Source organism: Capricornis sumatraensis, chromosome X (assembly GCF_032405125.1).
Source record: "Capricornis sumatraensis isolate serow.1 chromosome X, serow.2, whole genome shotgun sequence".
NCBI lineage: Eukaryota > Metazoa > Chordata > Mammalia > Artiodactyla > Bovidae > Capricornis > Capricornis sumatraensis.
Window position 1 is genome coordinate 56,853,307 of NC_091092.1, and position 16,110 is coordinate 56,869,416.

The 16,110-nt window shown below is 50.5% G+C and overlaps 1 protein-coding gene and 1 pseudogene across 1 annotated transcript; both read left to right on the forward strand.

Moving 5' to 3' along the window:
• The first annotated feature begins 1,020 nt into the window (after positions 1-1,020).
• On the forward strand, positions 1,021-2,229 carry LOC138070703 (melanoma-associated antigen 8-like; annotated as a pseudogene).
• Positions 2,230-4,762: 2,533 nt separating this feature from the next.
• On the forward strand, positions 4,763-5,554 carry LOC138070747 (melanoma-associated antigen 8-like). The gene has a single exon (XM_068961959.1). It carries the CDS (start codon positions 4,763-4,765, stop codon positions 5,552-5,554), a length of 792 nt encoding a protein of 263 aa, XP_068818060.1.
• The last annotated feature ends 10,556 nt before the right edge of the window (positions 5,555-16,110 follow it).

The window sequence follows — 16,110 nt, forward strand, 5'->3', positions numbered from 1 at the left end:
GGACCAGAGGAGGCTGAGGGTCCCCAGGGGATGCATGTGCGGCCCTCCTGACAGCCCTGGGGGACCCTGGGGCGTGGCGTCCAGATGTAATGTCACTGATCCCGATGGGAGTGAAGTGAGGGCCTGGGTCAGGTGCCCGGGTTCAGGTCAGCAGAGTGAAGGAACCCAGCTGTGCTAGAACCCTGAGGGGGGCTCTGGGGCTCCAGGACAATCCAGGTCATCACTGCTCTCAGACCTGGCAGGGTTGTGGGAATGAGCCCCCTACTTCCGCTTGCCTCTCGGGCTCCTGGCGAGAATCCAGGTCCTGCCCGGGGGCAAGGTGAGGTGCCTAAGGAGAGCTGAGGGGACCCGAGGGGGGATTGAGAGACCCCACAGTCCCCGCCCCTGAAGTCGGCCATGGGGGCCCTTGGGGTGAGAAGTGCACACTAGGCCTCTCTGCCCTCTTCACGTGCGGGTCTCTGAGAGACTGGGAGCAGCAGGGCCTCAAAATGGAGGACGGGATAAGCCCGGGTCCTGCCTGAGGTCCAGGCTCCATGAGAGGAAGGAATGAGGCAGTTAGACCCAACATGGGGAGGGATCCTTGCCTCTGATGGTCTTGGAGGCCGCAGAGTGGGGTGAAGAGGGTGAGCAGTTTCTTGACCTCTGGCTTAGGGACCTCAAAACCTGAGGCGATCAGGCGGTGGGCTGAGGCTTCAGGTCCAAAGAGGGTGGACTTGCCGGACACCGAGGGAGGACGAGCAGACCCCTGCCAGGCAGGATGTGAGGAGGAGTTGAGGACCCTCAGGAGGCCCTGGGCAGTGCGGCCACATGTGGGGACTCTTAGTGCTTTCTGTTCAGACTCTGGTCTTGTTCTGAGTTTCCATGCAGGCCCCCAGAGAGGTGGGACCAGGTCGTGCCAGGAGAAAGGTGAGCACTACAAGTGAGCCCTGAGGGGACCACCCACCACACAACTGGGGGACCTCAAAGAGTCCACCCCTTGTACTGTCACGGAAGGCTCAGGGCTGTGCTATACGACACCACTGTGGTATACCCTCTATTTCTCTCACAGGGGATCCAGGAACCAGGAGGTGAAGGCAGAGGTCTGAGGACCATGTCCAGAGGTCAGAGAACAGAAGAGGTCCAGGCAGTGCCAGGAGTCAAGGTGAGGCGGGTACACTGAGTGTGCACCAGGGGCTCCCCATCCCAGAACATAGGGGAGCCCACAAGGGCCTAATCTCCACACCTTGTCAGCCCTGGAAATCTCAGTCTGTGCTGACTGCACTCTGAGGAGCCACCTCACTTCCTCCTTCAGGTAGCCAGGGGACTGACAGCACCCATGAAGAGGAGACCTGTACATGGTCTGTGTCACACTGCCCAGGACGTGGTTCTCATCAGAGGCCGCTCTCATCCTCTCCCTCCCCCAGGCCCATGGTCCCCATCTGTCCCCCTGCCTTATTCCTGTCTGTGCTTCGATCCTAGGCATTGCACTTGGGATCGAGATGAGTGAGCTGAGCAAGCCCGAGGAAGACCTTCAGGACCCAGGCGAGGCCCAGGACCCAGAGGAGGAGCAACTCTTGGGGGCTGAGGCAGGGGAGGCTGCATCCGCCTTGGCCTCCTCCCCGCCAGTCTCCCTTGCAGTGGCCTTGTCCCAGGAAGCTCTGAATGAGATGCTGGTTAACCTAATGAAGTTTCTTGCTCTTCAAGTATCAGGCCAAGGAGCTGGTCTGTGGCATTGAGGTGAAGGAGGTGGACCCCATGGAGCACATCTACATCATGGTCTCCACGCTGGGATTCACCTGCGATGCAATGCTGAGCAGTGGGCAGGGCTTGCCCAAGGCTGGTCTCCTGGTGCTCGTCCTCAGCCTGATCATGCAGAATGGAGACCGTGCCCCTGTGGAGGAAGTCTGGGGAACACTCAGCAGATTGAGTGTGTGTTAGGAGTGAGCAATGCGTCTTTGGGGAGCACAGGCCACTGCTGACCCATGTGTGGGTACAGGAGGGGTACCTGGAGTACCAGCAGATGCCTGACAACGACTCTCATCGATACGAGTTCCTGTGGGGTCCCTGGGCCTATGCAGAGACCAACAAGTAGGAAGTCACGGAGTATCTGCTCAGAGTCAGCCAAAGGTTTTCCAGAGCCTTCCCACCCCTGTCTGCAGAGACTGTGAGGGAGGAGAAGAGGAGTCCTGACCCAGAGAAGCTGCCAAACTGATCCTTCCCTCTGTGACTGAAGAGGGAGCAGTCAGCTTTCTCAGTAGTGATGGCATGGGCCACTGGGGAACCCGGTGTATAACAGCTTTGTGTTCCTTTTCTCTGCGATGATGTGGAAATAAATCTCTTTCTTTAATGAATTTTTCCAATGTGTTTTCTCAGCTTAAGCCTTAATAGACTTCAGTATCTAACTTCATGAAATGACATTGATCACACATGTATTTGTACTTAACCAGTTAAAGGACCAGAGTTTTGCTGTTTTGTAAAAGAGATTGGGAACTCTCCCATTTTATTTTGTGACCCTGAGCAAGATAACATGGAATTGGAATTACAACTATTTTGGATATGTGAACTTACTAGCAGTATATAGTTGGCGGAAGAAGTGGAAAATAAAAAATGATTGTAGTGAATTCTTGATCCTTATAGTTTTTGTCTGTCCTTCTCTAGAGCTAATCCATATCTGTTTACTCAGATTTTGCCAGGTTATTATTTAAGAAAGTAGAAGAAAATAGATGAGATTAATAGCCCCCTTCTCATTGGTTCATTTATTCCACAGAACTTCATGGATCCTCTGCTCTGTGGAAGGCCCTGTGTTAGCAGTGAGGACACTGGGAGAAGCAGGGCACCACCACATCCTGAGGAGGACACAAAGACCCCTTAGATCCCACCCCTGCTGTCAGCCCTAGGCATCCCTGGTGGCAGCATGAGCACTTGGCAGTGTGTCCTAGCTTTGGCATCCCTGTCTCTGGCAGGTTGGGGCCCCGCTTGAAAGGGGCGGGCCTTAGAAGGAGAAGGGGAGGATCTTAGGTTCTGAAGAAGTCTGGGTGAGGACCCTGAGGAAAGACTGAGGGGAACCTGGACCCCATCACAGAGTGGGCTCAGGGAGCACACAGGGTGGGATGAGCACATGCCGCATTTCCTGACATCCGGGTCTCGGAGAGACTGGGGACCCGGCATAGGCGGCAGGGCCTCAGGTGGGCAGAGAGAATTCCAGGTCCTGTGGGGTAAGCAGTTGAGGTCGCTGAGGGGGGACTAGGGGACCCTTGACCTCAAAGAAAGCTCTCTGTTGTCGGTCCTTGGAGACCGTGAGGCAGGATAAGAACAACAGGCATGGTCTGACTTCCTGACATCCGGGTCTCAGAGAGACGGCACGTGGTATAAGGGGCGGGGCCTCAGCTCGGGAGAGGAGAGAATCTGAACTTGTACTCGGAGACAAGGTAAGGCCTTGACGAACGATAAGGGGACCCCCAAAGAGTACTGATGGAGCCCCACAGATCCCTGCCACCCGCCCTGGGAGACCCTGGGGTGAGAAGAGCACACTACACCTGTCCTGACTTTCTGACATCCGGGTCTCAAGAGAGACCGGGGCGCTGGTGTGCGGAGCCAGGCCTCAGAGTGGGGGAGGACAGGGCTCCGGTCCTACCGGGAGTCAAGGTGAGGACGCTGAGGGAGGAGTGAGGGGAGCGGGACCCCAGAACAGAGGGGACCCTGGTAGTCCCCAGGCAGGACGACCTCATGCCGCATTTCCTGACATCGGGTCTCAGAGAGGCGGGGGACCGGGTGAGAGCGGCGGGGCCTCAAAATGGAGGACGGGCCAATTCCAGGGCCTGCCTGGAATCCAGGCTGCAGGCGGGGAAGGACTGAGGCAGTTAGACCCCAACACAGGGAGGGATCGTTGCCCTTGATGGGGGTCTTAGAGGTCCCGGAGCGGGTTGAGCAGGATGAGCAGTTTGTCGACCTCTGGCTTAGGGGCCTGGGGAGGTGAGGTGCTCAGGCGGAGGGTGGAGGCTTCAGATCCGCGGAGGGTGGACTTCCCGGAAAGAGCCATACCCACCCTTGTGGTCAGTGCTGGGAGTCCAGGCTGGACGTGAAGTGGGGACCGAGCATCTCCCCAGCCTACGACCCGCGGGAGGCCCTGGGCAGGTGCAACCACATGTGGGGCCCCTTAGCGCTTTCCTTTCGGACTCGGGTCTTGTTTTGAGTTACTCTGCAGGCCCCCAAAGGGCAGGGTCCAGGCTGTGGCAGGGGAAAGGTGGGCACTACAAGGGAGCTATAAGGGGACCATTTCCCCCACAACTGGGGGGCGGGGCTCAGAGTCCAGGGGTGTGCCACAATCTACCCCCGAGGGCCCCCCTCCATTTTTCTCACAGGGGCTCCAGGAACCAGGAGCAGAGGTCTGAGGCCTGTGTCCAGAGATCAGAGAAAAGAGGAGGTCCAGGCAGTACCAGGAGTCAAGGTGAGGAAGGTGGATGAATGAGCACCAGGGGCTCCCCATCCCAGAACAGAGGGGACCCCACAAATCCCTAATCCCCCCACCACGTCAGCCCCAAAACCTCTGGCTGTGTTGGCTGCACCCAGGAGAGCCACTGCCCTTCCTCCTTCCGGTAGCTGGGGGTCAGACCGCCCAGAAGGACGGCCGCTGTGAGGCCGAGAGCGCCCCTCAAGAGGAGGCCTATAAGTGGCCTGTGTCGACCACCCAGGGTGTATTTCTTAGCTGAGGCCCATGGTCCACAGTGTCCCCTGCCTCACTCTTGTCTGTGGTTTGATTCCAGGTATCGTGCTCGAGGTCAAGATGAGTGAGCTAAGGAAGCCCAAGAAAGACCTTCAGGACCCAGGCGAGGCCCAGGGCCCGGAGGAAGCACAGCTCTTGGGGGCTGAGGGAGGGGAGGCAGCAACCCCCTCAGCCTCTTCCCGCCCAGTCTCTTTATGCGCCGCTGAGGAGGCCTTGCCCCAGGAAGCTCTGAATAAAATGGTGGCTAACATGGTGAAGTTACTGCTCTGCAAGTATCGAGCCAAGGAGCCAACCTCTGATGCCGAATTGCTGCATACGGTCCTCGGAGGTAACCAGGAGCACTTCCCGGAGGTCTTCCGCCAAGCGGTTGAATGCGTTCTGCTGGTCTTTGGTATAGATGTGAGGCAGGTAGAAACTGCGCCCATCTACATCATGGTTCCCTGCCTGGGCCTCACCTGTGATGTGATACAGAGCGGTGAGCAGGGCCTGCCCAAGGCCGGCCTCCTGGTGGTGGTCCTCAGCCTGATCCTCCAGAATGGGGATCGCGGCCCTGAGGAGGAGATCTGGAGAGCACTCAACAAGATGGGAGTGTATGTTTGGAAGGAGCACTCTATCTTTGGGGAGCCCAGGGAGCTGCTGACCCAAGTGTGGGTGCGAGAGGGGTACCTGGAGTACCGGCAGGTGCCTGACAGCGACCCTGCTCGCTTCGAGTTCCTGTGGGGTCCCCGGGCCTTTGCGGAGACCAGCAAGGAGAAATTCACAAAGTATCTGCTCAGGGTCCACCGAAGGGCTTTTAGGTCCTTCCCATTCCCTTCTGCAGAGGCTGTGAGGGAGGAGAAAGAGGGGTCCTGAGCCAGAGCAGCAGCCAGGCTGATCCTTCCCTCTGTGATTGAAAAGGGAGCAGTCAGCCTTCTCAGGAGTGATGGCCTGGGCCACTTGGGAAACCCGGTGTGTAGCATTTTTAGGTTCGTGTTCTCTGCGATCTCTGTTTTCTTTAGGAATTTTTCAAATGTGTATTTCAGCTTAAGGCTTAATAACCTTCAGTATCTAACTTTGTGAATGACATTGATCACACATGTATTTGTACTTACCCAGTTTAAGGACTACAGTTTTGCTGGTTTTTAAAAGAGTTTGGGAACTTTCCAATTTTATTTTGTGACCCTGAACATGGTAACATGAGATTGGAATTATAAGTATTTTGGAAATGTGAACTTACCTAGCAGTAAGGTACTTGGTGAAAGAATAAGAAAATAAAATGTGATTATAGTGAAATCTTGCTTCTTATACTTTTTGTCTGTCATTTTATACAGCTAAGCTATCTCAGGTTATTTGGGTTTTCCCAGGTTATTATTTAAGAAAGTAGGAGAAAACTAATCCAACTAAATAAGGCCCTGCTCCCGGCTCATTTATTCCACAGGACTTCAGGGAGCTCGTGCTCTGTGACAGGCCGTGTTAACAGTGGGGACACTAGGAAGAGCAGGCCACCCCCACACTGGGAGTGATCATCTAAGAGCTGCAGCCACATGAGGAAGGTGGAGCGACATCCCCTAGTCCCAGGACAAGGCAACACGGGGCGGGGCAGTGGGGCTCCAGGAGAAGCCCTCGAGTGTCAGTGCCTGAGCCAGGGCAGTTTGGGCTTTGGGAAGCTGGGTTCCTTCTGTGGGAGGTGATCGAGATGAGGCTGGGTGGTGGCAGTACCAGACCTCTCGACAATGTCTTATGGGTGAGAAGAAAATTTGAAATAGGACATACACAATAGAAGTTCTTCTTCACTTGGAGATGAATCTCCTGGGTCCAAAAGAGAAAGTGCACTTTGATCAGAATCAAGTAGACTCCTGGTTTTTCTGCCTGAGTGTAAATACACTTGAAAGGTTCCAAATGAGACATGAGTGGATTTGGGTTGGCACACAATCTTCTCAGTCTCAGGGTTTATAGCTGAAGACATTTCAGTTACCATGTTGCAGAAACTGGTACTCGAGAATCCAAGCACGACACTAGGAGATTTGGATAACTCAGGTTTATTATGCCGGCAGGCACAGAGGAGTCAACACTCCAAGCTCTGAGCCCCGATCAAAGGGATTGCAGAGTTTTCATAGACAGACTGTAGTGGGCAACACTAGCTGTTAATAGGGTGGTTTAAACTAAGGGTTTCTCACGCTTGGGAACAGTGGTCAAGATGAGGAGGGGGACGCCTGACCTGCACAGGCATGATTAAGCAGGTTTGCAGGGCAAAGAGCAGGACAGGGGTGAGTGAGATGAACTCCAGTTTCTAGCATTGCAAGTTCCCGCTTCCTGAGACTACAGGACCCAGGTGATCTAGACTTTGCAAGGGGGAAGCTGAGTTACAGAGGCAGAAGGAGAAGGAGGTCGTGTAAAATGTTAACTTTTCCTCTTCATTCCCCACTCGATGCTTCTATCACTCATTGTAGAAAGCATCGTTCCGTGTTTTTGGTAGGACATTCCAAGCTCCCCATCATTTAGGGAGAGTGTACTGAATTATTCCCATTTGTAACTTTGTGGATTCAATCCGAGAGCTTATGAACTGGGTAATAGCATAGAGAATACAAGGGCCAAACAAGAGCACTGCAAAGAGCATGAAGAGAGGACCTGTTAAAGGGAGAAGCCATGATGCCCAGCTCCAGATATTGCTCCAATTACCCCAAGAATTAGCTAGCTTTTCTCTCTTTTTATGATTTGTTCTCGTTGATGTTGGGCCATGTTCCTGACTATTTCTGACTGGTGTATATAAAAGCAGGATTCTTCATTCAAGAAGAGGCAGCTGAAAAGGCAGACACTTTTCAACTGTCAGTAGGTCTGATGCTGCTGCTGCTAAGTCGCTTCAGCCATGTCTGACTCTGTGCGACCCCATGGACTGCAGCCTACCAGTTTCCTCCGTCCATGGGATTTTTCCAGGCAAGAGTACTGGAGTGGGTTGCCATTGCCTTCTCCAGTCAGTTGGTCTAGACCTCTCTTATTTGGCAAAACCACCTCAGCCAGGGAGTCTAGTTGGTCCTGTAAGGCCACTAAAGATTTGGCCACTCTCCCAATGTCGTCTGTGAAGTCTTCGGATAGTGTATGATAAGAGGTGGTTGATGAAGCAATTCCTCCCATTCCCATACCTATCCCAGCCATGATTCCCAGACTAGCTAGTAGGGGTATAAATTGGATGACTCTTTTTGACGGCACATGTGCTGCCAGAGGTACGGTGGGAGTCTGGTTGTTAGGGACAATATTCATCTGGGGAGTGAGGAAAGCTAGGGTGCAGATACCCACCTAATTGACAGGTAGACGTAAGTAAGCATCTGTCCCACAAACAAAGAAAAGGCCTTGATGGGGGCGGCACCATCTATAACAGCAAGGGACACCCAGTGGCTGCAAAGCAGCCTGCACATAACAGATAACTGAAGACTTGCAAAAGGTTTTCTCCCCATCTTTGGGTTGTCATGGCTGTAGCAACTGAGCCTATCGTGAAGGGGCATCAGTTATACTGTGGAGCAATTTAGTTAGTAGGGAGAATCGATCGTAAGAGACTTCCAGTAAGAATGAAGCTTCCCATTACAGTGAGATAACAGACAGTTAACTAAATTCTGACCCAAATCCTAGTCCTGGGGTGCGACAGAAGCTAGTCCTGTGGCGAAGAGCACAGAAATAACAGCAATCAGGGATAGAGTCCAGGGTTGACAATGAAAATCCATTGATATTTTGATAGCCAGATCCTGAAGCTTCTGCCATGTGTTGACCAGCTAGCTGCCGGAGTGTGGCTGGAGCAAGGATGAAGAATCCTCAAGCTTCTGCTGTGCATGTACTTAGTCAGCTTCCGGAGTGACTAGAGCAGAGCTCAGCATCCTTCGCGGGTGAGGGTCGTTGTTTCTGAAATAGATCTTGAGGAGCTTTTTGGGGTCCTGAACTGCTTTCCAGGTGTCCTCATTACAGGAAGCCACTGCCTTCGTGACTCTGGTGTGGTGGATCCAGGGGATGATGCCTGTAACTTTAACAGTAGTAGGGGTTGCCAGGATGGCCGTGTGAGGGCCTGTCCAAACTGGCTGAAGTGGCTCCTTTTTCCAGTCTTTAACCCATACCTCATCTCCCGGCTGACAGGGGTGAACCCAATTGCCCAGTGGAATGGGTGTCCTTTCTCAGGTTTCTTAGGCGATATGGCGGAAGACTTTCCAGGGCCTGGGGGTGTTGGGACATCTCCAGGTCAGCTAGTTGTTGATGGTCTCCTTTGAGCTTTCTTATCACTGGGGGTGGTCTCCCGTATAAGATCTCAAAAGGAGAATAGCCTGAGGTCCTCAGGGTGCACTTAGGGAGGGCAATGAGAGTCCACAGGCTAAGGCAGCTTGTTCTAGTGTTGTCTGAGCATTGGCCAGGGGATATTTTTGTCGTACTACTACTTGGAGAAACAAACTTAACAAGAATGTTAAAGATATATTGCCCAAAGATTAATAGAAGTAGGAAAGCTGCTGAGGTGCAACCAGGAGAACCAGGTCCAGACATTGGTTCGTGACATTAGTGTTTCTCTAGGTGGGAGAAGATGCAAGAAGTTGGACTCATAAAAATCTTTACCTGAAAATATCTGACTATCTGAAGGCCTGTTTTCCTGGGTTTTTCCCAGAGCACAGAATGCCTTATTTTTTGTCTCCACCCTGAACTCCTTTCAAGGAGGTGTTGAAGGTCAGCATCTTGTAGTGGTCATGATTCAGTCTTTGTAGAGGCAGCTGGCAAGGGCCAACTTCCAGTCAGCAGGGCCCCTTCATAGTCATAGTTGACCATGTTTGGGAGACATTTCATGGTCATTGTGTCCTGCAGTGCTGGGAAGGCTCATTCCCAGGTCTAACAAAGATTCCATTGACAGACTGCTCAGTGTGTTGTCACTAGACCAGGCCTTGTAAGTAGCAAAAGTCTCTGGACCATACCTGTCTTACTAGCTTCTTGGTCCAGGAAAATGTTTCCTCTTGTTCCTTATTCCCATATCTAAAGTTACATTATTACAGTTAATGGTCTCATATGGAACTGCATATCGGCATTTTATCACAGGCTCTGTCACACATTTGGTAACATAAGAAATTATCTTCTGAAACAAGCTACATAGAAAATAATATAGCTAGCAGTTATTAGTAAGGTCACAAGCAAGAATTTAAGTCAAGAACTTTCATTGGGGATAGCCCGGTATACCCCAGGTCACCTGTCTCAGTTAAATGATTACAGCCAAGTGCTAATCTCCTGGTTGTACATCATGGAGCATCTGACCTTTATCCAAAGACTGGCTGCTGAGGTAAGCTTTAAAAATAATCTTGAGTGTCCTTCTTAATAATTTAATTGAACCTTTTAGCAATATAACATAACAAGGAACTATCTCAGAAGTGAGTCTTAGTAGCAGAGACCTTAATTAACAAAACTAGAACTTAATATTTAATGAAACATGATTTTTTTGGAGAATTCATGTGAGGGCATTAACACTGTAGCCAGGTAAGTCTTTAACCCATCAAATAAAAATGAGGTCTGTCAGGGAGCCGGGAAAAGCTAAGCAACTTTCTTGGATTTCCCATAGCCCTGGATCTTTGATTTTTAGCTATTGTCTATTTATTTTTAATTTCCTGATTTAAAAGGAGACTGTCACCATGTTTTAAGGACATCAGGATAGCAAAAGTCTAACCTTGAAGGGTTATTTTTTGTTGAAGCAGAATGAGCTTTGTCTACATGTACCATAATCTTAAATAATGTTTATTTACACTACTAAAGTAACAAAAAGATTTTTAAAACAAATAAAAATCACTTAAAGGCAAATAAATTTATAATCTGTTATCAAAAGCTGAATTTTAAGAAGACTTTCTTCTCTAAACAGAGAGAAGACTAAATTCTAGTCTGGTACCAGCTTACTGTTAATAACAAAATTTGTTTATCTGTTTAATCTTAGAAAGTCTGTTCCATACATCTTGAAGAACTAGCAGTATTCTTCTAAATGCATGGGAGTAAATTCATAGAAGACATGATTAAAATCTGATTCTATTGCGATTGACAAGGAAACCTGGTCATAACATTTTAATATGGACATGGAGCAACAGATTGGTTCCAAATAGGAAAAGGACTACATCAAGGCTGTATAATGTCACCCTGCTTATTTAACTTATATGCAGAGAACATCATGAGAAACACAGGGCTGGAAGAAGCACAAGCTGAAATCAAGATTTCTGGGAGAAATATCAATAACCTCAGATACACAGATGACACCACCCTTATGGCAGAAAGTGAAGAACTAAAGAGCCTCTTGATGAAAGTGAAAAAGTTGGCTTAAAGCTCAACATTCAGAAAACTAAGATTATGGCATCCAGTCCCATCACTTCATGGCAAACAGGTGGGGAAACAGTGACAGACTTTATTTTTTTGGGCTCCAAAATCACTGCAGATGGTGATTGCAGCCATGAAATTAAAAGACGCTTACTCCTTGGAAGGAAAGTTATGACCAACCTAGACAGTATATTCAAAAGCAGAGACATTACATTGCCAACAAATGTCCATCTAGTCAAGGCTATGGTTTTTCCAGTGGTCATGTATGGATGTGAGAATTGTACTGTGAAGAAAGCTGAGTGCTGAAGAATTGATGCTTTTGAACTGTGGTGTTGGAGAAGACTCTTGAGAGTCCCTTGGACTGCAAGGAGATCCAACCAGTCCATCCTAAAGGAGATAAGTCTTGGTGTTGATTGGAAGGACTGATGCTAAAGCTGAAAGTCCAATATTGTGGCTACCTCATGCGAAGAGTTGACTCATTGAAAAGACTCTGATGCTGGGAGGGATTGGGGGCAGGAGGACAAGGGGACAACAGAGGATGAGATGGCTGGATGGCGTCACTGACTCGATGGACATGAGTTTGAGTGAACTCCAGGAGTTGGTGATGGACAGGGGGGCCTGGTGTGCTGCAATTCATGGGGTCGCAAAGAGTTGGACACAACTGAGCGACTGAACTGAACTGACCTGAATTGTTGCTTCTTGACATGCATACAGGTCTCACGAGACAGGTAGGATGGTCAGAGATTCCTATCTCCTTAAGAATTCTCCAAACTTTGTTCTGATCCATACAGTTGGGATTCCCTGGTAACTCAGCTGGTAAAGAATGTGCCTGCAATGCAGGAGACCCCGGTTTGATTCCTGGGTTAGGTAGATCCCCTAGAGAAGGGATAGGCTACCCACCCCAGTGTTCTTGGGCTTCCCTGGTGGCTCAGCTGGTAAAGAATCCACCTGCAGTTCTGGAGACCTGGGTTCGATCCCTGGGTTGGGAAGATCCTCTGGAGAAGGGAAAGGCTACCCACTTCAGTATTCTGGCCTGGAGAATTCCATGGACTGTGTAGTCCCTGGGTTCGCAAAGAGTCGGACATGACTGAGCGACTTTCATTTCACACAGTCAAAGGCTTTAGTGTAGTCAATGAAACAGAGGTAGATGTCCCTCTGAAATTCCCTTGCTGTCTCTATGATCAGAAGAATGTTAGCAATTTGATCTCTGGTTCCTCTTGACACTGGATATGAGCCTTTGTTACTTCTCACAAGGACTTCAGGAACCTAGAGGTGAAGACCTAGGTCTGAGAATGTGTCCTGAGGTCACAGAATACAAGGTCCAGGCAGTGTGAGGAGTCAAGGTGAGGTGGGGGCTCCCCATCCCAGATTAGATGGAACCCAACATGCCGCAAATCACTTCCCTCCTCATCCCATGAAACACTGGCTATGCTGGCTGCAACCTCAGGAGCCATCTCACTTCCTCACTTGATAGTGGAAAGTCGACCAAGGAGGAACACCTGTGTGAGGCCCAAGAGCAGCCCTCAGGAGGAGATCTGTAAGTGGCCTGAGTCAGAGCAGTCCAGGGCATGTCTCTCAACGGACCACTTACTGCTCCTCTGGGTCCCGCTCCGCCCCCACCCCCGCCCCGCCCCTCCGCCAGGCCCGAGGTCCCCGTCTGTCCCCTGCACTTTGCCTGGGGTGGGGTAGAAATGTATTTTGGAGGCAGGTGGTGCCACATCCATGGGCCTGAGCTCCCAAGAAGCAGGAAAGGCTCCTGACTGACCGACTGATGGAAGAGCTGTCCAGACGCCATCTGTTCAGGGCCAAGAGGGAGGACCTGGGTTCCTCCCAGTGGCACAGTCAGAAGGTGGGTGTTTTTCCAAGGACTGCTGTTCTCCTAAAACCCTCCAGGACAGTTGTGATGTAGACAGGGTGGAAGAGGAAGGAGCATTTTGGATTCTGGGCACTGCAGATGGTGTCCTGGGGGTGATACAGCCAGAGGGACTGAGGATGGTGGAGAGCCCTGAGCCAAGGGGTAGGGATTGAGAGAGTCAATTCCCAGGCAGGTTGATGACAAGTCCAGGTTCCCTGAGGAGGAGAAAGGGGTCTGGGGCTCTCAAGGAGGAGATAGGGGTCTGAATTCTCAAGGAGGAAGAAGGGACAAGTGTTTTTCGCCTTTACATTTCTTGGTCTTAGTCACATAAAATGTTTTTTCCTTTAAGCCTCAAACTGATGAGTACACAACAAACAACTCAGCTTAAACTCTGTCCTAGGGATTATACAGCAACAATGCTTGAGGACAATTTCTCCTACCGGAAAACCTTCTGACTGACTAATCCTGCTATTTTAGAATGTGTATTACGGGAGTGGGTCTGGTAGGATCTTTTTATTTTTAAGTTCTAGTCCTGTTATCCTAAAATGTAAATTGTGAGAGTGGGTCTGGTAAGATTTTTACAACCTTGAGACAGTCCTTTGATTAACTGTAATAACCAATTATAAAAAAGTATATAACTCCCTTGGTAACACCAGCAAAGGGGGCACTCTCCGTCCCCCTTCTGATGTCTATGTCAGAAGCTTTCTCTGTCCCTTTTCTTACTTTAATGAAACTCCGCTACACAAAAGCTCTTGAGTGATCAAACCTGGCCCCTGGTCCCAAAGCTAAATCTTCTTCTTTGGAGATCATGAATCCAACATAATTCACCATAAGCTATCAGGATGCAGCCTAGGAGTTTGGAGCTGAGCTTCAAGCCAGAACCACGTGAGGACCACACAGTCCTCGCCCTCTGCCCTCCTTCTGGGGTCAATTCTTCTTTCCCCTTCTGTTCCCTACGTGGCAGGGCCAGGCCAGGAGAAAAGGAGACACAGAGATGGGGAACTGGCCTAAGAGCCTCTGGGGATGGTGAGAAAGCAGCTGGGGTCCACAAGACTGTGAAGGTCATTTATACCAAAGCAGCCTCTGGAATCTCGGGTTCCTTCTCTAACCAGCACAGTCGTGAAACAAACCACTCTGTTTGCACACCAGGAGGAGCTGGAGTCCTGTGTATTTCTCCCTTTTTCATGAAATGTCACACTCTGCACGGCTCCTGATGTGAGTGGGGGTGGTGGACTTCAAACAAGGGGCCACCCTTCAGGAAACAAAGTCCAGGAATCCCTTCCTGCCACCTGCTCACTTTAGCTCTCAGAGCAGCACCCTTCCATTGTCTCAGAGCCCTTCGGTCCTCCTGATGGTGTGTTGGAGGCAGCGACCCAAGTGGACCTCCAAGGATGGGGGCACCCTGTCCCTGGTGTCCAGCCCAGAGCTCATGTCACCCCTACTATGGACCCCTTGCCCCCACTGTCTCCAACCTGGCCTCACTCTCTGCATCTCGGAGCTCTACGCTTCCTGTCCCTGTCCAGACAACCTCCCAGCCAAAAGTGGCTGCAGGGTTGGCATTCCCTCACAAGTCGTATATGAAGGTCCCCAGATAATAGTCCCCTGTCACGATTCTTGTGAATCAGATAAATGGACAGTTGAGGTCGCTTTTGGTGAGTGTCATGACGGCTAGCAAATAACAACCCTGTGCGATGTGAATAATCACAAAAGGCTATGATTATGAATAACTATTGAAATAATTCCTTAATTCCCAATCTTTGATGAAAGTGATCAGTGAGCCTGGGTGGTAGAAGACTATCCTTTCTGAGGTTTAGCCAGAAGTGTGTTGCCAGGATGGTGTGTCAGCCACCACAGAGCCAGAGAGGACCTCAGTGTCCACAAACAGGCAGTTGGAGCAGATGAAAGGCTGGAGCAGATGACAGGTGCAGTCACCAGCCTGCTCCCCAGACCCCATCATCCCCAGGCTCAAATGAAGGTGGGAAGTAGCTGGCTTCATCACACAGTCTTATTGTCCATGTGTGGGTCAGGGGCATTTCCTCACTGGAGCAGTAAAGGAACCCTGGCATTTGAAATCCAGAATGTAGTGGTTGTTCATTCTCCTCTGCATTACTGTGCAATGCACAAATATTCTAATCACAATAGCAGTGGTAAATGCTTACTAGTTCTGTTCCGTTTATTCACTGGGACAAGAAGATGATCTGACTTGTCAAAATAACCATCAGGGCACAGAAGCCTTGAAATATAGCTTTGTGATTGAGTCCAACAAAAATACGTGGGAATCATACACCTGGAACTTCTGACAGGGGCAGGGATCGCCCCTGCCCATGTCTTCAACCTCCAAAGGCTAACCCTCTGTGACTAACTTGCCTTTCATTCTGTTGTTCACTTCTGGTGCCATTTCAGACCACCGTGGTCATAGTAATTTTCAGAAAGCAGACATGAAAAGGGAAGACTCTGCAGAGATCAGCTTAATCCAGGTGACGGGGTCAGGCCAGTGTATCCTCCCCATACTGATCCTATGAGTAGTCTCTCACAATGAGCTGCCCCCAAGGAGGCAGTCCCCTTCAGTGGAGGGTGAATTTGGAAAAGACTTTTGCTCTGAATCCTCATCCATCACACCGGTGGGCCTGCACAAAAGAGTGGGCTAGCCACAAAGAGGAGATCTGGGTGGTACCACAGCATTCACTATAATAGACACCTCCCAAAAAGGGACAAACACTCCCTTCATCTGGAGAGTTCACCACATCTGAGGTGAGCTCCTTGAGGATTCTGGTTGGTCTCCTCTCCTCCTAAAGAAGCTCAGAGAGAAAGACTGGACAAATGCTGGGCCCTCACAGTTGCAGCAGCTGCTGACCCACAACTGATGGTCACTCTCTCTTGCCTGAGATCCGTTCTAAATCCCCTGTACTCTCAGCCAGGACCTCGGCCATTTCCAGTGGCTTCCCTGGTGAGGTAATACAGACGGTCCCTCAGGGTTCTGAAGGCCTGGGCCCAACACCCTTCCCAGACCCTTGCTCTTGGACCTGTCAGTTCACCACTGAAATGGGGCAGGAACCAAGACACACGCCCTGGCATTTAGAGATGTTTCCTGGCTGTTCCCCCTGTGCCAGAGTAACCCACACACTCCTTAGGAACAAGGTCAGCTCTGCCTGCTGGGATGGGAACTGTTCTCTGTGTGTGTTGGTCTCCTAGCAGGAGGAGCCCAAAGTGCCCAGATGGGAACCATGGCTGATGGGTCAGTAGGACTGTTATTGTGTCTCCTGGG